Below are 25269 nucleotides of genomic sequence, written 5' to 3'. Positions count from 1 at the left end.
GAATTACTATTTGAATAACTTGTGCGGAAAAAGACATCTACAGAAAAAGCCATGCATTGTCATTTTTCTCAGTTTATCAATATTATTTTTAAATCCCTTTTTATTATTATTCGCTATTTATATGCCATAAGACGTTTATCTTCTACACTCACCATCATCACAAAACGATGAAACTCAATGTCGTCGTATCACTCCTTCTCCTTCTAATCTCAACCGCCACGTGTTGTCCGCCGTCAGACCTCCGTGCACTCCTAGCTTTCCGTTCAGCACTCCACGAGCCATACCTCGGCATTTTCAACTCATGGACCGGCCAAGACTGCTGCCACAACTGGTACGGCGTTAGCTGCGACGCGGTCACTCACCGAGTCGCCGACATCAACCTCCGCGGCGAGTCAGAAGACCCTATCTTCGAGCGAGCTCACCGAACCGGTTACATTACCGGCCGCATCTCTCCGGCGATATGCGACCTCGCTCGCCTCTCCGCCTTAACAATCGCCGACTGGAAAGGCATCTCCGGCGACATCCCCAAATGCATCACGCGCCTCTCTTTCCTCCGTACTATAGACCTCATCGGAAACCAAATCTCCGGCGAGATTCCGAACGACATCGGGAGATTAAACCGGTTAGCTGTTTTAAACGTCGCGGATAACCGGATATCCGGTTCGATTCCGAAATCGCTAACCAACCTCTCCAGCTTAATGCACTTGGACCTCCGTAACAACTTAATAACCGGTTTAATTCCAACTGATTTCGGCCGGTTAACAATGCTTAGCCGCGCGTTACTAAGCGGTAACCGAATAACCGGTCGGATCCCCGAGTCCTTAACCAAGATTTACCGGTTAGCTGACGTTGATCTCTCCAGTAACCAATTATACGGCACAATCCCACCGTCTCTAGGCCGTATGTCGGTTCCAGTGGCGAAGCCAGGGCAATGACAATGGGGGCACGTGCACCCATAGTTTTATGACAATAAAAAAATTTGTATGTGAAAACACAAAAATTCAGCTAGAAAAGATGGTTAATGTCCTCTTGTGCACCCCCTTGATGACTCAAGTTCGATCTTCTATATCATATATTTCATTTTACATTAATTATGCACCCACTAAAAAAACTTTCTACATTCGCCCCTGGTCGGTTCTCGCGACGCTTAACCTCGACGGGAACAAAATCTCCGGCGAGATACCTCAAACGCTGATGACGTCATCGGTGATGAACTTGAATTTGAGCAGGAACTTGTTGCAAGGGAAGATACCGGAAGGGTTCGGACCAAGGTCTTACTTCACTGTTCTTGATTTGTCTTATAACAATCTCAAGGGACCAATCCCGAGCTCGATATCTGGTGCGTCGTTTATTGGTCATTTGGATATTAGCCATAACCATCTCTGTGGGAAGATCCCGGTGGGGTCGCCGTTTGACCACCTTGAAGCGGCGTCGTTTATGTTTAACGACTGTCTTTGCGGCAAACCCTTGAGGGCTTGTTTAAAACACTGACTATGTAAATTTTCTTTGTTTTTTGAGGTTGCTTACTATATTTCTATGATTATGCGTTTTAGAAAACGTATTAGTGTGCTCAGCTCTGAGTGTGCTGCTGCGTTATGTGGTGTATGATGAATTATTATCACGACCGGCTCTACTTAAAACTTTTGTAAGTTATATCCGTAACATACAAAAAATATAATTTAGACATCATATCTAATGTACGAACGTTAAACTTTTATAATTAAATCATTACAAAATACAAATAGATATCATCAGGCAGGTAAGATCATTATTTATTAAAACAAGTAAACTAAAACGATTCTTTGGAAAAAAGTGAAAACGATTCTTATTTTCTTTTCCATTTTTATCATTTGCTTGGATGAAATTTTCTTTCTTTTTGAAAGACCACTTAAAAATGGCGTCCAAAGAACAAAAAGAAAGACCAGTTATAAATAAATACTCCCTCTGTTTTTTTAAGATGAATGTTCTAGGATTTTCACACTTATTAAGAAACCATATTAAAACTTAGTTATTAATGCATAGTTTTTTGTAACTTTATATTTTTTATATTTTTAAACCAATAGGATTAAAAGAAATGTAACTAATATTTTTGAAACACACAATTTTTCATTATTAATTGACAAAATATGCTTTGAAAACATGAAAAATACATCTTTTGGAAACAAAATATTTTTCTAGAACATCCATCTTTAAAAAACAGAGGGAGTAGCATTTTACCAGAGGTGACAAGAGTCAAAACTGGGAATATCCAGAATATGGTATCTATATCGAGTTACCGACATACCACACGGATACAGCTCCATACCCTTTTTTTTTTCTTTCTCTGAGTTTTATTAAGAGACAGAAGCCCAAAACGGGCTAAAGCCCAACAACAGAAAAGACAGAAGACCTAAACAACGGGCCAAACTTTACAGAAACGATTTTGGACCCTCAGCCCAAAAAAGAGAAAAACCGTCGAGGAAGTAAGGCGTCTCTGTCCACCACGTGGTCGGTTGCCCTGCAATCTGAGTCCACGCGTCAAGACAAGAGATGACTAACTTCCACCGGTGCCAAACTGGAGATGCGACGGAATTCCGCCATCAGCGAAGACAAGCCGAAGAAGAAACCCGGACAAACCAAGCAATCTTCAAATCGAACAAGTCGCTCACCGGATCTAAGCTTCTGAAAACAATCTTCATCGATCCATCCTACAACTTCCGATCTTCTTGCATGGAAATCAGTCATCTTTATAGATGAGAAATAGCCCGAAGATGAAAAAACCTTTAAGAGAAAGGAAGAAGAAGGCGTCGGAGGTGAGGAAGGAGAGAGGATTGAACGGTGAAACAGCAGGAAGCATTGATCGACAAACCGAGAAAAAATCTCGGGGAAAGCCGCAGTCACCATGGAGCACGACGTGGAGGCAAAAGCCGAACAGCCCCGTCAAGGAGATCGCGAGCCGTCGGAGTCAGAAGCCAACTATACCCGTCGAGAAGACCACGGTATACCAGAGACAAAAGTCACCGAAAGAAATCGGCGACGGGAACAAACTTCATCTCTTCATCTTCTTCGTGAAATATTTTTGAAAAAGAACGAAGAAGAGAGAGAAACTTTTTTGTGTTTTTTTGAACATGGCTCCATACCTTTTAGAGTCATGGCAAATGTATTTTCATACATATTATATACTATAAGTACACATAACAATGAATGAATTCACTAGGGTGTTTAAAAAAAAAAAATCAAGTTAGTTTTTGAACATTTACTCTAGACCTAGAGATATTTAATGCGAGAAAAGTACTAACTACATGAAGAAGAAGAAGGAAAAATCAAAACTATACTAAAAGCACAATATAAAGCCCTATGAAGCCCTCCACGTCGGATAGAATAAACGACCAATAGTAATGCAGCAAACAGCCACGTCACCGTCGAGTTAACTTTGTTTTGACTTTTGGTTTGGGCTTCGATGTTTCTGGCCTGTATGGTATGAATGTTTTTGAGCCCACGTTCTGGAGATGAAAGACCAACGTATTACGCAACATGTTCTTTTTGTCTTTGTCGTAACCCTAATTTTGTTCTTCACCCTCCTTTCGTCTTCCTGATCTTCCATCTCTCTCTTCTCTAAATCCGTTTTCTTGAGTAACTTCACCACTAAATCCTGTAATCAAACCTTGGTTTAACACATTCAATGGATTCTCTTCACCTTCCTCTTTATTTTCCTATTTATAGATCTGATTTCTTGGCTTATTACTCTATCAAAGTTCATAAGATTCTCTCAGACAGTCATCGCGATGGAAAACACTGGCAAATCTCCGATCTCCACTGACCGTAAGACCAACGAGAAGAACGTCGACTCCTCTCCGTCTGCAAAACCAAACGGGAAGTCCATTGCTTCCTCTGTGACCATCGACTCTTCTGCGTCTGTGAAGCCAAACGAGAAGTCCACCGCTTCTTCCGCGATTGCGAAGAAACTTAACAAGAAGGCTGCCATTTCATCTGCCAATCCGATGTACCCAACCGCTGTTACCGCTCTCTCCTCCGCGCATGGCGACCAAGTGATGTTGTTCAGAGATATTTCTCACGGCCCGCGCGAAGCCGAGTTGATGTTTCGTTTGATTCACTTCTGGGAGGCTCGCAATCCAAATACAAAAGCCTTAATTGGACAAGAGATGCTCCTTATCGACGAAGAGGTTTGTCTATTTTATTTTTTTAATTTCTTCCTCTTGCTTTAATATTGCTCGGTTGTGAGAGTATGGAATTTTAGATTTTTCCTCTTGCTTTCGAATTTCTTGATTGAGATAGTCTTATATTAATCAATGATTTAATTTTATTCTCAGGGTACTGTTATTCAAGGTTTTGTTCCAGCCAGCCGTGTCGGAACATTTGATTTGATAGCTGGTTCTGTGTTTAAACTGATCAACTTCTTCGGATCCAGAAGCAAAGATCAGTATCGGGTTGCTGATCATGTCGCCACCGTCTCATTCACTTGGAATTCTTCTTTGTCCGTGCTTGAGAACCCTCCGGTTCTAATTCCAGAAGATAGGTTCAGGTTCCACAGCTACGAGGAGTTTAAGGCCAACTGTGACTCCAAGGGTGATCTTTATGGTAAGATATGTCTACCTATTTAGAGTAAATGTTCTATTTGAACAATAGATGAACCTCTTATATACACGTTTGGTATATTTTTATAGTTGATGGTTGATGTCTGCGAGTTTAAATTTTTATATCTCAGATTACCTTGGTCACATGAAGCTGGTGAATGGACAGACTATCACGGACCATATGGTGCTTGACGAAGATGCCATAGCAGAGAAGCGGCATCTATGTGTTCATGTTCAGACACATGAGTAAGTTTGTCTTCTGCTAATCGTTTTCATTGTTTTGTCTGTTAATTTTAACACAATTTTTTTTTTATGAAGTGAACCGGTGATGAAGCTTTATCTGTGGGACAAGGTTGCAGCCGACTTCTGCCAGAAATTCAAGTCGTATGGAAGCATCCCAAGCGTTCTTTTGGTCACCACTGTGAACCCTAAACATCTTGGAGGTTAGCATTTCTCTACTAGACTTCATACTCATATAGATAGCTTATTTGGAACTGTATTAGGTTATTCTTTTATTGTTAGATGAGGCAGTGGCAATGTATGTTATGGATAATCACATCGGTTCATTTGCTATTAGCAGGAACCCTTGCTATCACTTCTATGCCATCATCACGTGTGTTTATGGATTCCGATGTTCAGCCTACCAAGGATTATCTTGAATGGTATGCACCTCTGTATTCAGTTATTTGTCATGTGAATGTTGTTTTTTTACATTTCGTACGTCATTCTAACATATTTTGGACTCCTCTCTTTTTTCAGGTTGAGTTCCAACTTTGATATTGCTAATAGGATTTCTGCTGAGGTTGTTACTAAGCCTGAGACAGTGACTCTTGAAGAGCTATTCACTTACATCAAGCAGGAAGCTTCTAAGGTACTAGAGTTGTTCTGTTTTTATATTCGTTTCCATATGCTTGGGTACTTATTAAGTTTATTTAATTTTCTACAATGAAGGTTGCTTGGTTTGAGTGCATAGCAACTATAGATGATGTTGTCCAGGGTTCTGCTTGGTATTACATTTCCTGCGATGGATGTAATAGCAAGGCTGTCAAAGGGCCTACTTCTATGATTTGCAACAATAAGAAGTGTGGGAAGAGAGAAGTCACAGGAGTGCCACAGTAAGTGCTGAGTCTTTGTTTCATCTATGTTTTTTCAGCGTTGATATCTAATCTTTTTTGTTGTAGGTACCTCACGAGGCTTTCTGTGTATGATAAGAAAGAGCAAGCAGTGTTTGTCATTCTTGGTGATGCTGGCAAGGAGTTAACTGGGAAACATGCAGCGGAATTAGTTGCTAAGTACTTTGAGGTAATTTCAGACCTGTCTATACATATGAAATAAATTTGTGTTACGGGAAAGTAGTTAGAACATCACCGAATCATGTATTAATTCAACTCACGTACATTTTGGTTGGATGTTAGGCTAACGATGGAGTAGGAGCTGAACACTGCGTCCCGGTTCCACAGGCTTTGCTTGATACAATAGGGCAGACGCGCAAGTTTATTGTTAAAGTTTCGGATCATAATCTGAAAGGCAAGATTCAGTCCATAACTGTCACCAAGATTCTCCCACTAGAAGCTCCACTTCCATCAGTTGTAGGTGAGGAATCTGGTTCTTCCGGAGGCTTAGGAGATACTGCAGGTGATAGGGCTAGGAAAGCCGCTGAGACCCTTGAGTCAGATGCAGCAAAGCGTTCAAAGAGTGGCTAATATGGTTTCAGCTTATTTTCTTGCTGCAGTTCAGGTCGTGTTTTTTTAAGTTTCCCTAATGCCTTTGTGTTCTTTTCATTACAAACTTCAGGCTTTTGACATTTTCTGTTTAAGTTTTTTTAATACAATTTCCATTATATGGTTTTATCTTATCCTTATGAGCATTTTACTTATTGCATTATGATCTTTCCATAGGTAGCGTTATAATCTTTCGAAAGAAATCGCTTTGGTTTGAATATAGTAATGATCTGAAAGAAATCGCTCTGGTCATTTAATTTGTGAACTTTGGTCCGGGAGCATTAAATTTAAATTTATATGAAATTATTACACAATCCCGAATTTACATCAATCTTAGTGTGAAAAGGAAAGTTAATATTCTTCACAAATGTTTCTTTTAAAATAAGTAATGTCCCAAAAACCTAGCTTCTTGCCGAATCCAACAGACGCTCTCTACCATCTTCTCACGACCATCCTCCAGAGACTCCGTATACGTATACTGATATACCTAATCTATAGTGAGTTGGTTATAGAATCGCTGCACAAGTCAGGAATGTATAACACACCCTCCGATGAACCCATAGCACTTGAAGGTAAACAATTCATCTACTCTTCTTTCTCTGAAAAGTCCAATCAAAATGAAACCATGGTTAGATTACGTATAATACAAAACAGAGAGAGAGTATATGAATAGTTAAATCTAAAAAAAAAATATATGTGAATAATACTAAGAATGAGTATTGAATATGCTATGTCGCTCTTGAAAACTGTAAATTGTAAACATCAAAGTAACTTTATTATTCGTTACTTTTAAGCTAGCCTCTACTCCTAAGTTTTTATAATTGTTTGAATCATTTTGTGGTGTTATTATCATGGTTGCAAAACGTTAAACAAACCCTTTATTTATTAATATTGGCTGGACAATTACATAAAGAAGAATTATAGACTAAATATAAAAAAAATACTGAGAAAGACTGCAAACCTAAGTTCAAAAAAAAAAAAGACTGCAAACCTAATGTTTTAAATGTATAATTTATATTTTAGTGTTATATATTGTGTAACTCTAAGATACTATTTTAAAATAATTTCAGGCTCTCTATCTCGAAAAAGTACTATGTCTCTCTTCCCCGATAAGTTCACCATCTTATCTATGATTTCAGTTCTTTTTTTTGTTTAAATCTTTAGTATCTGCACTTAATAATATGATAATCGCTTTATCAATGCGTTGTTTTTACTGCGTTTTTATATTTGATATCAGTCAAAAGAATCAATATTTTGTCATAAATATAATATGCATGAGGAAATAATATTTTCAAATAATCCACTTAACAATACTTATAAGGTTTGTGTAATCATTTTAAAACCATTGTTAACCAGTTTTATTAGCACCGTTAGTAAGAGGCCATTTGTTTAAATGGACACGCCTCAGCATAAACACCATTTTCATGAAAGCAAAATTATTTAAAATATCCTGTTCGTTTAAAAAAATGTAATATATGTTAAAAGCAAATTATTTTGAATGGTTTTATTTTTATAAACTACTCCCTCTGTTTTTAAAAAATGCATATTCTAGATTTTTCACATATATTAAGAAAACTCATTAAATATGCAATGTTTTTTGTGAATAACAATTTTCCATAACTTTAAGCCAATAGAATTTCAATAAACACCATTAATTTTTTTGAAACTTACAATTTTTCATAAAATCATACATTGAAAAAGTAAAAAATATATCTTTTTAAAACACATTTTTTTTCCAGAACATACATTTTTTAGGAACGGATGGAGTATACGGTACTGAAAAATAAAAGGTAAACTTAGTCCTATTAAAAACAATCAAACTTTAAAGTAGGAGCTTCATAGCTCAAACAGACGTAACTTTAAATTCTAAATATATTCATGTCCCACCAAATTATATATTATTTTTAATTTATGTATAAGCTCACCCAACCATTTTTATTAGTTATTTTTCTTTACATAATAAAAGAGTTACAATACAATTTCACCAGAATCTACTATCTCAAATTTAAGATACACAAGTTTAGTTCAATTTATTAATATTATAGATTTAATTACATTTTAAGCAAATTTATCATTGTATTTTTTTAAATCTCTACTTCTCTAAAACTCAATTTCTGTCTTTCAAACTTTGCTAAACAATTTAAATATATAGAGAATAAATTAAAAAGACATAATCTGCGCGTAGCGCGGACAATCGATCTAGTAAAGATAAAAACATTAATAGAAAGTGGCGTGGGATAATAAATAATGAAGGTAGTAAATGGGCAGAAGCATTGCACGTGAAACTCTGTAAGCATTTTGCGGTGAGTGTGACCTCTGGACCTGTCGCTGCTTCACTATGGGTCTATTATGTCACTTGCATTCATCTCTTATTGTCTCTAAATTAATTTAATATTTTATGTATTTTTGTAGAAATTATAATATGTATCGAGATCTTATGAGCCTAAAATAGTTGGGCCTGTGGATGATCCAGATTTGAGCTATGCCTTGCTACAATCAATGATACTCTATCAGCTAGTAAAAATACATAGTCTTTTTTTTAACGCTGATTTATTATGATCTTACAATTATGATATAGGAAATATTACATAGACGATTCGACAACCGACAATACTACCTGCCTTATGAAGACCTACGCCTAACTGCATCACCTGAGCCGTCCTATGAAGATCCACGCCTGACCAGATGTACTTGCACCATGTTGAAGATCCCTTGCAAGCTTTTCCTCTGTAGTCTGCATAATTGTTTAATAAACCGCTCTCTCCGAGACTTGAAACCTGGATTTCCTGTAATCTGCAATAAATTTGCATAGTCTGGGATTTGAAGCCCAGACCTGGGTGTAGAAGCCTTTAAACCTTAACCAATAGGCTACGGTGCTTCCACCTGAGTGTAGAAGCCTTTAAACCTTAACCTTAAAAATACATAGTCATAAAATTGTTCTTTGCTTACCTTTATAATATGTTTTGAGAGTTAGCTTCTAAATTACAAATTGTTTTTTTTTTTACTTTATTTAGAAGTACAAAGCCGATGAACATGAGCACACATTTGAATCTAAAACAAGTAGCAAGTTTTGATGAAACATCAGTTTAATTTACAGATTTTTGATGAAACACAATTTTCGTTTGTAAGAATTTTGGTACCTATTGCAGATGCAGCCACATACTAGAATGGTCAACAAAAACAGATATTGTTTATCTCAGACTAAATAGTACGGTTTGATTGATATCTTTGAATTTGATTATAAATTTAGAACTTCATTGTTCTATTATATCCCAATAATAAACACATTCACATATATATTCCATTAATATAATTTACAGAAACATTACAAAGAACTCAACATGATGGTAGAGAAGAAAACAAATTCATTGACTTTCTCATAATGCAAAAAAAAAAAGAATGCAATAGTGAATATATAGTACATTTTTACTGATCTAAAATTTAATTATGAATTCAAAACCTCACGACTCTATTACATTCAAGTATAAACATTAACCAATAATTCAAAACATATATTCTTCCAATATTTAACCAGTTATCGAGTATTATATATAATGCTTCCTGAAAACATATACATAGTAAGTGAATGCAAAGATCTTCCGTTTGACTTTAAAGGAAATAAAAGTAAAGATCAAGTCTTGTGAATGTAAATACCAAATTAAGAAAATCACACTTTATTTCCATCAAATTCATCATATCTATCATTGTTGTTTGGTTCTTCTTATTTTTTCTTAGTTCTGATTTGCAAAGCATAGTGTATACTATATTATTTCTTTCTATTTATAACTGATTGATATTGTTACTGTATAGATTGAGCAGGTTGGATTACTTGGATGCATGAGTTTGTAGAGAGAAGAACGTCTGTATTTGTGACAAATTATCACATCAACTTAGCTAATTATTACATAGTTAACTGATGAGTATTTCCACTCCAAATACACCAAGAGATTTTTTTTCCTGCTTTTAGCTTTGTTAGTGGCTTTGGTCATAGCCAATACTTTATTTTAGACAAACAACACACCCTAGACTAGTGTCAACTACCAACTTAAACCATGGCTAAACACGCCTAGTTATCATTTCGGCCTAAACTTAAACTGTAAATCAGTCACTAACAACAAAGTCTAATAAGTATCGTTTAGAAAACAATTGATAATACTGAATACTTAGTGTCATGTTGACCAAAAAAACACTTGATAATTAAGATTAAACAGGTTTTTTTATTTGTTTCTAAAGTAGTAATAATGGCTATCAATTTTGCAATGTTAGCCAATCTAAATTCAAGAAAAGAAAAAAAACAGAGGAACAAAAAGAAAAAAACACCCGACCAAACATCAAAACAACACAAACAACCATTGTACTTGAAAATATCTCAGACCTATGAAATCAGACCGCAGTCAGCGATCACCACGGGCCTGGAAAGCTTGTCCCTAACATGTTCCTTTGAAATGATCCTGACCACATCCAATCCTTCAACAACTTGGCCAAACACGACGTGTACATCGTCAAGTTCCCGGTTCTCCGTCAAACAGATTATAAACTGAGATTCGTTGGTGTCAGGACCACGGTTGTTCATGGAGATGATACCCGGACTGGTGTGCTACTTTTTGATGAAGTTCTCATCCTCAGAAAATTTTGGGTGGTTTAAATGCTTTTTAATAAAAAAAATCAAAAACTTTTTGATACTTTTAATATACTTTTGAAGTGCATAGATATATTTAGATTGTGTATATGAAATTAACATAAATTTTTTATGTATTTGGATATTCATTCGATTCTCTGTTCGTTTCGCTTTGATTATTTTGGATATCTTTATATATAAAATAGGCTTTGCTTCTCTCCCAGGGTGTCCACCTCAGCTGCCAGCTCATAAATTCGAGCTCCATGGTATCGACACGTGTCATCCCCAAATTATTTCATCTTTACGTTTCTTCTTGGCCTTTAATGATTCTTTTGATACGGACCTCGGTGTGATGATCCAAGCTTCGGTTGAAACGAGACTATGACAAAATTCTCAAAGAAAAAGAAGAAAAATTCTTCTGTAGAGAGAAGAAGACAGACGATAAGAGATTTGGTTTAATATAAGACAAGATGAAATCATGTTTTAACCTGAGAAGAAGACTAACCCTAATCCACGTTGATACAGGTTTTTTCTCGCTGGGGTATGAAACGTAACCACGTCGGTTCATCTCTCCCTCAATTCAATTGACAGAGTTATTAACAGTAATTATAGTATGCAATCAATTCATCCACTTTTTCCTCATCGATCAAGATTTTTCACCTCCCCCATCACCGAAGCTATATATATATATGTGGCGCAAGGTGCCCAAGAGAAATCACAAAGCTTCTTCCAACGAAGAAAGTCGTCTCAAGGGGATCAGAGTCAGAGGAGTCGACGAGCATCACCAGCGTCGTCTTCTTCCGCCTACGGTGGAAAAACCCAGATCGTTGATTGCCTTTAAAATCCTTGGTATGACCATCCAATCACACCTAAAGAGAATATTGTTTTCTAATACTGATTTCTACTATGTTTCTGAGGAGTTACAGGAATTCGTATTTGGCATAAATAGGTGGATTAGAGACAGAGGATTTGAACATATTAGAGTTGGATCATTATGTGTTGCAGCCACAGCTGCGAGAGCACTAAAGTAAGTTCTTCAAAGAATTTTCCAATCTTCAGAAGGGTAACAAATCACAATATTTTTTTGGCACCTTTATGAAATTTTGAAAGTGATCACCAGTATCCCTAAGTTTTACAGTCCACCTTGGTTCAAGGTTCTACCGGGGCTCATAGACTCAATACTTTGAAGCACCTGTTGAAGGAAGATGCCATCTATGTGCTAAGTGTATTCAATGTCACAAGAATTAACATCCACTTCAACTCACTGACTCACCAGTTTCCATTCGCTTCAACGACCTGACCAACTTTGTGGAGCTTATGTAGACGTCTTTATTCTACAGAACAGTTCAAGTTTCAGAAATATGAGCAGCTCATGCCTTTAGTTAATACAAACGTGGATTTGCCGGGTATTTGTTTCTAATCTTGGTTTTTCAATTAGCTAACATTTTATTGGTTTAATATTTGTCCATCTGTATTCAACCTTTCTTACCAAATTTTTCTGCAGACATTGTTCGTGTTGTTTGTGGCATCAAGAACACCTACAACAAAGGTTGTATGCTATCACTTTTAATTTCCCTTTCTCTTTCTCATTTACAAAGTTAATTTCTTTTGTTAATTCATTATGTAGGTACCATAGAATTACTCTCGGACTTTGTAGTTTGTAAATATTTTTTGTTCTGAACGTTGAATTTTCAGTGATTATATTTAAAAAAATTTGGTGAAAAATATGACTTGATCCAAAATTATATCATATACTGTAATATATTAGTTGATAAAGAATATCATATAATTTATTTTAAAATTGAGATATATTATTTTATACGAATATAAAATATTTAATCACAAAGTAAATTGACTTTTAATAATAAAATCATAGTATTGTATCACCTGAACATATCTAACATCAAATGATCATTGTTTAATAACATACATATCTAACAGCAAATGATCATTGTTTAATAACATAAATGGCAAACATCCAATAACAAACATAAAGTAGGAATCGATTCATTTTTCCTTGACCTTTTGCAGTTTTTCCGATTTCTTTAACTCAAGCTTCACAATCTATTCTTCTCTTCATTTTCTTCACGGTCTCTCCCTCCGTCAACTCGATTCATCTCCTTCAAGTAGCCAGTTTGGATTTGATTTCAAATATTTCAAATTTATATAGTAACTATCAATATTACATCTGTATACTATCTAGCTAACAATTAAAAAAGTTGTAGTGAATCGTTTATTTTATTTTTTAAATCACAAAATTAATATGTATTAAATAAAATGTATAAGAGAAACTATAAGTTTGAATTAACAAAAATATTACAGGTATAAATAAATTATAATTAAATGTTATATTTGAATTACAGTTTTGAGTAAATTAATACATTTTTATTATTGATTATAATAAAAAAACATTGATGAAAATGTGAAATAGTGACATTCATATCATAATACTTTAAAATAAAACAAAATATTCAATATAATATTATTTTATTTAACTATATATTTCATAATATTTTGATTGTTTTCACTTGCTTACCCGCCCGTAGGGCGGGTTTTACCCTAGTAGAAATATAATAAACATTCAGATATTTGAGGGTTTTAGTTTAGTTCCGGTTTAGAGTATTTCAGTTTCATTTCGGTTTGGGTCTTCAATTCTGTTTTTTTTTCCTAGACCTATTACGGACTATAATATCTATCATCTGCATAAATACCTATTCGGCCCTAATTACTTTATTTTAGGCAAACAGAACATGAGAACAAGAATCTCTTAGAAATAAATGACTAAGGTCAAATTCTAATAAGAATTTCTTAAAGGAAAAACATGATAAAATACGGTTGCACAGAGTTTTTAATATGTTTCTGCAATAGCAAACATGATATCATTATTCAATGGTAGCCAATCTAAATTCAAGAAATAAAAAAAAAACAGAGTAACAAAATTAAAAACGCACCAAACATCAAAACAAGCAACCATTGTACTTGAAAATATCTCAGATCTATGAAATCTGACCGCAGTCGATCACCACGGGCCTGGAAAGCTTGTCCCTGAGAGGTTCGTTTAAAATGATCCTGACCACATCCAATCCTTCAACAACTTGGCCGAACACGACGTGTACATCATCGAGTTGCCAGTTCTCCGTCAAGCAAATCATAAACTGAGATTGGTTGGTGTCAGGACCACGGTTGGTCATGGAGAGGATACTTGGACCAATGTGTTTTTTGGTGAAGTTCTCATCCTCGAAAAAACTACCGCCGTAGATTGATTTGCCTCCGCATCCTTTCCTTTCGTCAGTGAAATCTCCTCCGCCAATCATATAATCGGGGCATATGGTGGATGATTGATCCTTTGTAATGGAGTGGCTTACCCTCCTTCCCCATGCCTTTCTCGCCTATACAGAGGGCGCAGAAATTCTCTGCCGTCCGTGGGGTCGTGTCGGCAAAGGCTCCATCACGATCCGACCAACAGGTTTGCCGCACACAGTCATATCAAAGAAAACCTTAGGGTTAGCCTTTCCTGGAGATGGATATGGAAGTTTAGGGTTTTCAGATTCATATTCCTCCTTAACACCACCAGCTTGAGGTGGCACGAGTAGGCCAACAGGGTTAAGCTTAATTGTGAATCCACCACCAGCCTGAGAATAAACACGGGCTTCATTAAAGTATAGTCTACGGTCAATCTGTGGTACGAGTCCGCCAACAGGGTTAATGTGAAATGTCAACTCACCACGTACTGGAACGGTAAGCCTATAGTCTGCTGCTGTTGTGCGAATATTAACTTCCATTTTCGGAGAAGGAATCAGAGAAATATTAGGGTTTATGGGAGGCCTTCGTCGTATGGCACCAAGTGATAAGTATAAAAAGAAGAAAACAAATCACGCAAAATGATATTCTCTTGATTTTAGGAGGATTGACCGAAGAATTCCGTTTCATTTTATATTTATATATATGATGATAAGATCTCGAATTATAGGTGGAAGCACCGTGGCCTAGTGGTCAAGGTTTAAAGGCTTCTACACTCAGGTATGGGGTTCAAACTCCAGACTACGCAATTTCTACAGGAAGAGGTCTGAGTTTCAATTCCCGGAGAATGCGAATTATGCAAAAAATTAGAGAAAATGCTTACAAGAGATCTTCAGCATGGCACAAAGAGTACCGTCAGGAATGGATCTCATAGGGCTACTCAAGGTGATGTAGTCAGGTGTGAATCTTCATAAAGCAGTTAGAATTGTCGGAAAAAAAGATCTCGAATTATAAATTACCAAATCTAGTGGTATTTTATTGCTATGTTTAAAATACTTCTCTATATTTAAAACTAGGGTCGGCCCGCCCTATGCGCGGAATATACTTTACTTGTGATTTAGACTATTATTTTTTGTATAATTTTGTGGTTTGTGTTTTAAGTTTGTATTTCAAAGAGATATGTATGATACACTACAAAAAAATATATATTTTATCACATAAATATTATCAGAAAAACAAATGATATATTAATCTTTGTTAAGCAAATGTAAATCAATTAAAATATTGTATTTTACTATTGTTTCTGTTGGTCTTATTAGAAATCAAAAGTTTGATAAATTAATTAAAAAATTATCTTTTTCATTGATGTAATTATTTTACATTTTTAGTGTTTGCTATATTTTTACAGTTGAAACTCAATACATAAATTATGAATTATTTTTCATTCTTATATATTTTTTTTGAGTGTGTTGGTACTTTTTATACATTTTTAAACCTATTGAGTTAGATAATGTGAAAAATGAATCAATTTACAATTTGTTTTCTAAAGTTCCTTAAATAACATAACAATCTAAAATTGATTATTTAAGTATACACACATTTTATTAAAACATTTATCAAATAAACCATATCATCCAAACTTTTATCAAATAAACCATATGCAGAAGCGAAGGTCGTACTACACTTTCAGATTAAGTAACACTCATTCATTTAAGTAGGATTTTTTAAAATTATATTACTGTGAAATTAATAATACCTTATAGTCTTACTATAATATAAAGTTATAAAAAATAGATTCAAATCAATAGTTACTTTAAAATCATAATATGTAAATTTTGATGTTAAAAAAGATAATGTATCTTTACTTTAATAGAATTTCAACCAATATATTTTTTTGGTTAAGTTCTTAAAGAACTTTATGAAGCATATAAACGTTGTAATATCCATAACTTACTGGGATGACTTGTCCTAGGCACTCGATATACATAGGCCTTCCATCTTCATAAATTCCATGATTCCCTTGATGGTAATGCATTATGATGTTGACCAACTCTTTGAACCTGAAATCTTGTTTCGAGCAATAAAGCCAAAAACTTTATTAACTTGGGCATGCTACTATATACTCCTTTCTGTAACATCTAAGACCAAATATAATAGTATCAGTTACTTACCTACATACCTTCTTTAGGAGTGAAAGAACAGTCTTTTATATATAAAGATGGTAAGACCTTCTCCGAAGATTATGTGAGATCAATATTTACATAGGATATATATTTTCGACGAAGTTGTTAAGATTAACCTAAAATTTTGTTCACAAATAATTTAATTATTTATACAAAATATGAATATAAATTTTGGAAATATCATTTAATTAAAGAAGAGGTTTACTTTTCTTTTTCGACCTCACTTTAAAACCTAATCGACGTTGTCCTTTGTTAGAGCATCTCCAAAAAGGAATTCTATTTTGAAGTTTCCAAAACTCTATATTTGAAGTTTCAATGTGTTCTTCTCCAAAAGTAAAACTTCAAACCTAACTTCAAAATTATTTATATTTTACACTATAGTCCTTATATTTATAATAGTTGATGTAAATTCATAAAACTTCTATAAATAACTAGTACATATATATATATAAATATTACAGAAATATTAATTAAAAAAATCTTACACTAAAATATAAAATTATAAATAAAAGTACATAATTTAATATTAAACTGCAAGCAAATACTACATTATTCCATAAAATTATTTTCGTAATGCTCCCATATATGATCAACTAGTGCATTTCAAAATAAGAAATGATTCTCTTTATCTTTTATTTATAGATTACGAGCCAAAAATTGTTGAAATAGGATATCCTCATAATATACCCGCTGATAGTTTGATATCATCAAATGAAAAAAATCCTTGATCTTTTAAATGAAAGTACAACAAGCAGGGAAAAAAAGTCATGAGATGATTGAATTACGACTGCAAAATGAAGCAAAAAATTAGCTTTTAAAGAAGTAAAAGAGGAAAATAAAATATTGCTAAAAAACTTAGCTTCTATCAATGATTTTAATATTCGTGAATACATTCGATCTGAACAAGAAAGAATCGTACGAAAAAGGCGTCAAGAGCAACAACAACAATCATCTTCGTTACACAAAATTTGTTTGGACAATATTTTGGAGATTTGGGAGGTTTTGGAACAAATTTACCTGACTATTAGTGTTGTTATAATATTTAAATTTGAGTAATAATTATGTCTTCATGTGTCTTTTTAATAAGTTTTTATTATGGTTTTTTGTAATATTCTTGTTGTTTAATTCTAGTTTTAAAATATTATAAATCTTGTTTTAAATTTTTTATTTAATTTCATGTGTAAAACTTAAATTTGTAAAACAAATTTAAAATATTTATGAGATATAGAAGTTTTAAGGATTAAAACAATAAACAAAAAAATATTTAAGAATTATAAATGTGATCTATAATTGTAAGGACCAAAATGCAAATAAAAAGATGAAACTTCAAATTTACAGTTTTGAAAAGTGAAACTCTATATTTGGAGTTTCACTCTTCAAAACTTCAAATTTGAAGTTTTGAAGTTTCTTTTTAGAGAGCAAAAAAACTCTATATTTAGAGTTATAGAGTTTCTTTTGGAGATGCTCTTAGTCATAAACGATAAAAATATTGAACTTGCAAAGATTTGGTGCGTGAGCAGTGAGCTCATATCACAATACTAAAAGTAGAATAATCTCAACACCTAAGGTGTCCACATCAGATTAAATAATCCACCAATCAAAATACATTTTAGTGCCACATCATTTTAGAATTTACTTTTCTATTTTTTTTCTATAAATTTTAGCTTTTCACGTTTCATCTTCTTTTTCAGTCTCTCAAACGCTTCCTTCTCCCATAAGCCATAACACGTATCCTCCTCCCCCTCACCAAACTCGAGCCCTACTACCGTTTATATGTTTGGCTCATATCCCAACCCTGATTTTCTCTCTCACTACCGCGATAGTAGAGATGACACCAAACTCTCGATTCCTTCTCCTCCATGACTCTAACTTCCGAAGATGCCAATCGAAATTCTGATCATATTTTGGATACCAACCTGGACGGTAATATTAAACGCCTATATATCCACATTCCCCGAGTTCACTGGCGACGCCTCCTCCATCACTGATTCGGCTCCCCTACAACCAAGACACATTTGCTTCTCCGCCAGCACGACCGCGGCTTCCAGATCCTTAACCGTGTTCCATTTAACTAGATTTTTCCATCGTGATTTGGATCGTGGGGGTGAGGTCACCGTCATGGAAATTCTTTTCATATGCAATATACTGGCCTTTTTAGGCGGTAGATCATGCATGATTCGGGACGATCACCAAAGCCTATGTTTCGGCGAATTCTCCTTCAGGTCCGACGTTCATGGACCGCAAGTTGATGCATCGGATTGAGCCCATCGCAAGGTGTGATCTTTGTGGAATAGTTAGATTGCAACTCTGGTTGTTAGAATTTTTTTTGTGGATTCCTTTCGTTTTTGCACCTCAAATCCCAAATTTTTGGGTGGTACTCATGAGGAAATGTGTTAATCCCAAAGTAAGATCGTTGTCAAGCTTCAAGTGAGGAAGTGAGGGTAGCTCTTGGTGAAAAAAATGGCAAAGAGGGGATTGGCAATGAAGTATGTATCTGATCTTCGTGCTTGCTGGATATAGCTGATTCCGCTGCAATCTTTATTGTTAGAGGTTTAGTGTTACACAACTTGATTTCTTGATGCAGATTGACTTGATGATATCTGGCGATGGAGCAGTTTCAGTAGTAACGAATCTTTCTGACCTGAAGCTGTTTGGGGTTGTCTTTGCCTTACCATCTTCATCCGAGCCTGCAACATCAGAGAAGTTTAGCACGTACATCTCATTTCTACTCTTAACATTCGGGAACTTAGAAAATCGGGTTCCATGACGCTGCTATTGCACCTTTGACGCTGCTATTGCACCTTACATGGATGTAAATGTGTGTGTTTGTCTGTTTGACGGCTTATCTTGCGCATTTCATAACTAATTTGAAAGCTACGGCTCTGAGCCAGCTGTTTTGTTCACTAGCATCAACCCCAAAGTAGTTGGAGGTAAGGAAAATACTTTTTCCTTATGTGTCCCACGTTTAGACAAGACTTATTGCGCACAAAAAGGAGAAAAACAGTTGCCATAATGAAGAAGCAGAACCACCATGCAAGTTAAGCTCTTCCATTTACTATGGAGGCCAAGAAAAAAGTTCTTCTACGATGACTACCACCAAAGATACTGTAAGTCGTAGTCTCACCTATCATACACATAACACCTACGTGAGAAACTTACCAAAACTTATATTATTTTCTTTACATGTATGTGTAGTCCCTATATGTATTAGTAGTTTCAAGATTATGCGCTTCTTCTTTATCTTTAACTTATGCGGGACAAGAGAGATGGAGAGGAAGGCGATTCCAAAAGCGCGTCACGAGAAAACTGGTGAGAAGGTATCATTGTTTTCCTATTCAAATTTTAAGATTTATTTCGTGACGAAGTTCGTTTTACCACATTGTGCAGAATTTATTAGTTTTCGTTGCAATAAAAATTATCTTTGGTGAATGCAGGGTTGTTTTATTACTAACATGCACTGCATGTCATGCAATCCTGAATTTGAGCAACTATTAAGGTATTTACATATATTAAATGAAATGGATGCTCCATACGCATTAAGATCCCATGCTTTGTGGCAATTTCTTCACCTAAAGATATAAAAAATGAAATCTAAATATAGTGGATACAAATATCAGCTTATTAAATCACCCTAAGGCACCTTTTTGTTGGTGTGTAGTTAATATTTTCTTTTAGGCACACAAATTATACAAATGTATCTCTGATCCGGTCTTTATTACCATTTTGTAGGGAATTATGAGACATCATGGTATAATCTTAATATGAAATTTGAAGGATCACTATGAGATAAAAAAAAAGAGTATATATAAAGAGCGTAGCATATTTTATAAAAGAAGAGCAACTCAACTCTTGAGTCTTGACATGTTGATTTGGTTTGTTTACGAAGAACGTAACACTAGAGACAAGCCTATTTCTGATGATATTGTTTGTCTAATATTTGCCTATGTGAAACAATGCTTTACGAATAATCGAATTAGTACTTTATAATTAAATCATGATGAAGAAAAGCTCAAAAAAGCAAAATATAGAAAATCTTAAAAAGAACAAAATATAGAAAAGCTCAAAAAAAATTACACTTTTAAAAATAAAAATATACATTTTCAAATAAATTATATTCTTTCACTGAAAATAAAAAATTGAAAAATCACACATTAATTTCAGTGATTTAATTTTAGTATCTACTAAATCATTTTTTTTATTTTCACAACAAAAAAGTGACGACAAGTAAAAATACAATATATATATATTTACATCTTATTTCGTTTAGAGAATGAAACACCATAAATTAACAAAGTTCAAAGTTTACTTTATCGAACCAATAAAAATATTTAATTTTATTGAAAAAAGTAATTGTAAACAATAAAAAATATCAAAATAAGAAAAAATTAATTGAAAATTACATTTAAAGCATTAATAAAACTTATAAGAACAATAAATCAGCAACATATAGTTATTTAGTCATATAATATCTATTTTCAATATTATTAGCATTTGCACTCTAATAATTTTAAATTCATTTTATAAATTATATTTTGTAAAAATTGATAGATATGCATTATATATATTCATATAGTAGTATAATAGATTAAATTAAAAAAAAATTATAGAAAAAACCCGGGCGTAGCCCGGGAAAACTACTAGTTTCATTTAATAGTAGAACTTAAATGTCGATGATAATAATTATATTCATAATTTAACATCCAAATCAGATCTTTTTTATTCAGAGTAATTGATATTAGTGAAAATTAAGCCTCCAGGATTTGTATTTGTGGGGATTACAATCTTTTCATCGGAGAATGCTATGGGCGCTTTTCTGTTTTCCTTTTTAGAGCTTAAGGATCCTTGTGATCCTTGTAAAATTACCTTACAGTTTCAACAATAAATCATAGATGAGAAAAATCTAACAATTTGGGCCTGGTGTAAATGTAAACCAACAACTTGTTAAAAAAGAATCACAACTACACAGGTGTTGTTAGCTGAACCAATATGGGGATAGACATCCTCTAGTGCACCACATACATATCAAACTGAAAAACTGATAAAGCATATGTGAAATTGTGATCCATCCTGATTTTTGTGTATCAATACTATTAAATTAGGAACATGTCCTATTGATAATAGTTGAGTCCAACTTAAAATAGAACTGCATTTAAAATCAATATTACATGTTTAAATATTAAAACTACCTTAATCTACATATTACAAAAATGGTTATTAAACTAACTTCCCTTTTAATTCCTATATTCTCGGGACCATCACTCTTATCAATACTAACTAATTAAACTCCATGGTTACATTCCAGGTTTTGTATATTTGTTGAACATACCAAAGTATCACTCGGTTGAATCTGTAATCATTTCCAGGTTCTGTAACTAATTAAAAAAAAAGTTAATTGTCTCAAAATCACTCTCCAATTAACCTATATAGAATATTCAAATTTTTAAAAGTCACGTCTACCGTATTCAAAAACAAGATTTAGAATTCACGGTTACATAATATATTTGAGCGGGTGGAAGAATATGACCATAAAATTGAAATATATATATATATATATATATATTTAATATATGTGTGTGTGTTCAGAATTCAGATGCTCACTCGATTCGGTGTAATGTTGAGGCCTGAAAAACTGAACAACAAAACCATAATTGTAATATTTATAACACTTTTGAAAAATACGATATTTTTCAAATGAAATACTTCTACATAAAAAAAAGTTTATTGCCAAAGTATACTATTTTGTACTTGATAAATTCCTCTATATATTACTATTTCAAGTGTTCAATAATATCTTAAAATTATCAAAAAATAACTTTTAAATCTAAAATAAAAAATATAATCTTATAATAGGTTATTAATATTTCATATCAATTAATTTATTTTTATATATTACCATTTTTTCTTTTTTGAATGACATCATAACAATTTTATCAAAATCTACGGAATCACAAATTTATTCAATTTTATGTAATTTACCGAATACCATATTAACCTATATATATATATATATATATATTTAACATAATATATTAAAAAAAAATTTATCAAATATTTTTCAAAAACTTGTGTTCGGTTTTCAGTGCGGGTTGGGTTTTATATTTGTTTTCTGATATAACACTTTAAGAATTACTCGAGTATATGGGTCAGATCTAAAGAGTATGAGACTTTGATTTTTGGGTTGATTCCGAATCGGATTTTTTTAGTACGAATATTTTTGACGAATTATGTTAGGTAACTACTAAGAAAATATAATATGTTACAAACTTTAAGAATAAAGTTTAAAAATAATTTCTGAAATGCATATGGCACAAGTGTACTGTTATGCAATTATTGACATCTAAACTATTAAAACAGAAGTACATTTTGTATTTAACCCTCACTTTTCCACAATAATTACCATCACATGCCATTAGATTAAAGTTTAAAATAAATTTTAAAAATTAAAATTCTCATTAAGGATGTTTTTGTCTTTCATCTTACTCTAATCTAACCAGCAAGACGACGTTAAGATCATAAAGATCTAAGATCAACAACACTTACGGCTTCTACGACGAATGCAGATGGAGATTTACGTCACTGAAAAATATTCACCTACCCGAAGTTATGTATGTTGTAACATTTTCTTCTTTGCTTATCCTTATGGCAGAAGATTTGGATGGCTATGAAGGTGACGAAGACAGGATTCAAGGTATGTCTATCGCTCTGCTTTTTCATATTTATATAATAGACTAATTTTGATTTTCGAATGAGAAAATTTTCTGATGCAAAAATATGTGTTATGAACTCCAAGGATCATTTTTTTCAAAGCATCTGATTCTGGGATCTCAATGATGGCCTCCAATCTGATTTTGGGACTTATTCTCATTAGCATATTGTTTCCTATAAGCATGGTCTGACCTTAATAGGTCACTCATTTGGGTGTTGTTGGAAGAAGAGTGAAGCATGTTTTGATGAATGCAACCTCTACATAATCAAGTCCATCTCAGAAACTAGCTCTGATTCTTCAAACAAAGTAGATTTCTACTCTTCTTTTTTTGCAAACATATTTCTACTCTTCTTGAAGGTGAAAAACGTATATAAATGTCTATTACTAAGCTTTAGTCAAAGAAACTGAATGTTTTACTTATTTGTTGCATCTAATGTTTGTTTCTGGATAACAGGTGTACAACGATGAAGCTGATACTTTAATTATCAGTCTTGAGAATGTTCATCTCCACCAGGAGGCATCATCACTGTGGTTGCCGCTGGTAGCTGTACTCCGAACAATTCGAAGATGGGAGCTTGCAGGTTCATCTGAGCAGATTGACACTGCTATAGTTTGTGACAAAGGTGAAGTAGACTTTAGAGGTGATAGTAAATTCGGAGAGCATAGCTGTGAGTGAGCTTGTCAAGTCAAAGATCATGTCAGAGCAAATTAGTCAGTATCTTCCAATATATTCTGTTAGATATGAGTTGTTGCAGGTCATAAGAGAGAACCAGGTTAAACAGTAACTTGACGAGGATGGTTATACTATAAACGTAAAGTAGGTTGCAACCAAGGCATGTAGCAGTAATGAGTGTTTTTTTTGAACTTTAGCAGTAATGAGTGTTGCAAAAGCGAGTAAGCTAAGTATAGAGATGAGAATAAAGTTAGCTACACTATCGTTTCAAAGATGTAACTGGAGTTGGGTTGCAGCTAGACATATTAAGTTCCATCATCTTTAAAAAAATTGTGATTCTTACTTATAATCATATTCTTATGTATAACCATTACAATAATTTGACACTACTGTTTTACTATGTTTGCATGTTATACTATGATTTCCGCTTAAACTCAAGGTGACAAAATATTAGATTTATGAAAATATACTAACATTAAAGTTACAAAAATGTTATTTTGTTTTACATATCAAATTTGTTTTGTTTATCATCAATTCAGTTGAGCAAGTATTTTGGTTCGTTAATAATTTGTTTAGAAAAGTAATTATTTCCAAAAATCTAGACTATAATATTCATTTAGTTATAAAAAATTTAAATCAAAGTAAAATTAAATGCTAAATGATATAAAAATAGAGATATTACATATTAATCAATGTCAAAATCATAGGCGATTAATTAATTGTATATTCAAATTACCTACTAAATTTGAATAGAACCATTTTTGTCAACCAAAAGCACGCAATTACCTAATATCAATTTTTAAAAACATTAATCTAACTGTTTTAACGCAAATTTAGTCAAGATGTGTTTTGGGCCATTAGTTTATAATTAGTCAAAGCATCTATAATTGTAGGAAATTAAAGACTATTTTATATTAAATATTTCAGATTGATTTAATTTTTAAAAGAAATTTAGCTACAAATTATATATACATTATTTCAATTTCTAATTTTTAAAAAACATAATACACCAAGTTCTTTGAAAATCATGTTATAATATAAATATAAACATTTTAAACAAAATATGTTAATAATTCTCATATCAATATAATTCACACAATTTTATTTGAATTATAAAATATAAAAAAGGTAAGTAATTTCTAAAATATTAGTATATACTACATAAGCAAAAACAAATATTCTCAACATTAATATTACCTTAATTCTAAAACTATTTATTTATGTTTTTAAGTGTTGTATATTTCTCATTTGTTTAGCATATAAAATTATCTGAGAGACATATAAAGTTGAAAACAGTAAAAAAATATTAACCATAAAATATTTGGTATAGAAAATAAATGTATTAGTATAAACAAATATATTAAATGGCAAAATTTATAAACAAATATAATATAAAAAATTTCAGCATAGTAAAAATGACCAAATTTATGTATATATCATTTTAGTCGGTTTAACATCTAACCAACAATACGAACAAGCAAAAAATATACAAACATTTATAATATATCTATAAATCACAAATAAATTATAAATATTATTTTGTCCACATAAAAC

General features: G+C 33.1%; 2 protein-coding genes, 1 long non-coding RNA gene and 1 pseudogene across 7 annotated transcripts; 3 read left to right on the top strand and 1 right to left on the bottom strand.

Moving 5' to 3' along the window:
* The first annotated feature begins 122 nt into the window (after positions 1-122).
* Positions 123-1689, top strand: LOC103835696 (DNA damage-repair/toleration protein DRT100). Its single transcript, XM_033275857.1, has 2 exons — positions 123-904; positions 1131-1689. The coding sequence occupies exons 1-2, from the start codon at positions 168-170 to the stop codon at positions 1489-1491; spliced, it is 1098 nt and encodes a 365-aa protein (XP_033131748.1). The 5' UTR covers positions 123-167; the 3' UTR covers positions 1492-1689.
* Positions 1690-1925: 236 nt separating this feature from the next.
* On the top strand, positions 1926-12638 carry LOC103836567. The gene is made up of 12 exons (XM_009112852.3): positions 1926-4163; positions 4311-4578; positions 4706-4820; positions 4893-5017; positions 5155-5236; positions 5334-5445; positions 5526-5689; positions 5756-5876; positions 5990-11762; positions 11831-11976; positions 12068-12319; positions 12418-12638. The coding sequence occupies exons 1-9, from the start codon at positions 3765-3767 to the stop codon at positions 6275-6277; spliced, it is 1674 nt and encodes a 557-aa protein (XP_009111100.1). The 5' UTR covers positions 1926-3764; the 3' UTR covers positions 6278-11762; positions 11831-11976; positions 12068-12319; positions 12418-12638.
* Positions 12639-13755: 1117 nt separating this feature from the next.
* On the bottom strand, positions 13756-16744 carry LOC103835668 (annotated as a pseudogene).
* An 872-nt stretch (positions 16745-17616) lies between these two features.
* On the top strand, positions 17617-24895 carry LOC103835658. 5 transcript variants are annotated; one of them, XR_004450884.1, is made up of 6 exons: positions 17617-18822; positions 18921-19653; positions 19771-19832; positions 20066-23024; positions 23127-23348; positions 23497-24895. It is a non-coding gene; the product is annotated as an uncharacterized LOC103835658 (long non-coding RNA). The 5 variants fall into 5 exon arrangements; XR_004450883.1 differs by having other exon boundaries at positions 23127-24895; XR_004450885.1 differs by having other exon boundaries at positions 20066-23399.
* The last annotated feature ends 374 nt before the right edge of the window (positions 24896-25269 follow it).

This window comes from Brassica rapa, chromosome A01, assembly GCF_000309985.2.
Source record: "Brassica rapa cultivar Chiifu-401-42 chromosome A01, CAAS_Brap_v3.01, whole genome shotgun sequence".
NCBI classification, from domain to species: Eukaryota; Viridiplantae; Streptophyta; class Magnoliopsida; order Brassicales; family Brassicaceae; genus Brassica; species Brassica rapa.
Note: the sequence above shows the minus strand (reverse complement) of the source record. Positions and strands in the feature narration are given on the sequence as shown.

Excerpts from the sequence above, each read along its gene's own strand:
- LOC103835696 (XM_033275857.1), top strand. The coding sequence starts at position 168 with ATGAAACTCAATGTCGTCGTATCACTCCTTCTCCTTCTAATCTCAACC. Across the intron at positions 905-1,130 it reads CCACCGTCTCTAGGCCGTAT|GTCGGTTCTCGCGACGCTTA; the intron begins GTCGGTTCCAGT and ends CATTCGCCCCTG.
- LOC103836567 (XM_009112852.3), top strand. The coding sequence starts at position 3,765 with ATGGAAAACACTGGCAAATCTCCGATCTCCACTGACCGTAAGACCAAC. Across the intron at positions 4,821-4,892 it reads GTTCATGTTCAGACACATGA|TGAACCGGTGATGAAGCTTT; the intron begins GTAAGTTTGTCT and ends TTTTTTATGAAG. Across the intron at positions 5,446-5,525 it reads TCAAGCAGGAAGCTTCTAAG|GTTGCTTGGTTTGAGTGCAT; the intron begins GTACTAGAGTTG and ends TCTACAATGAAG.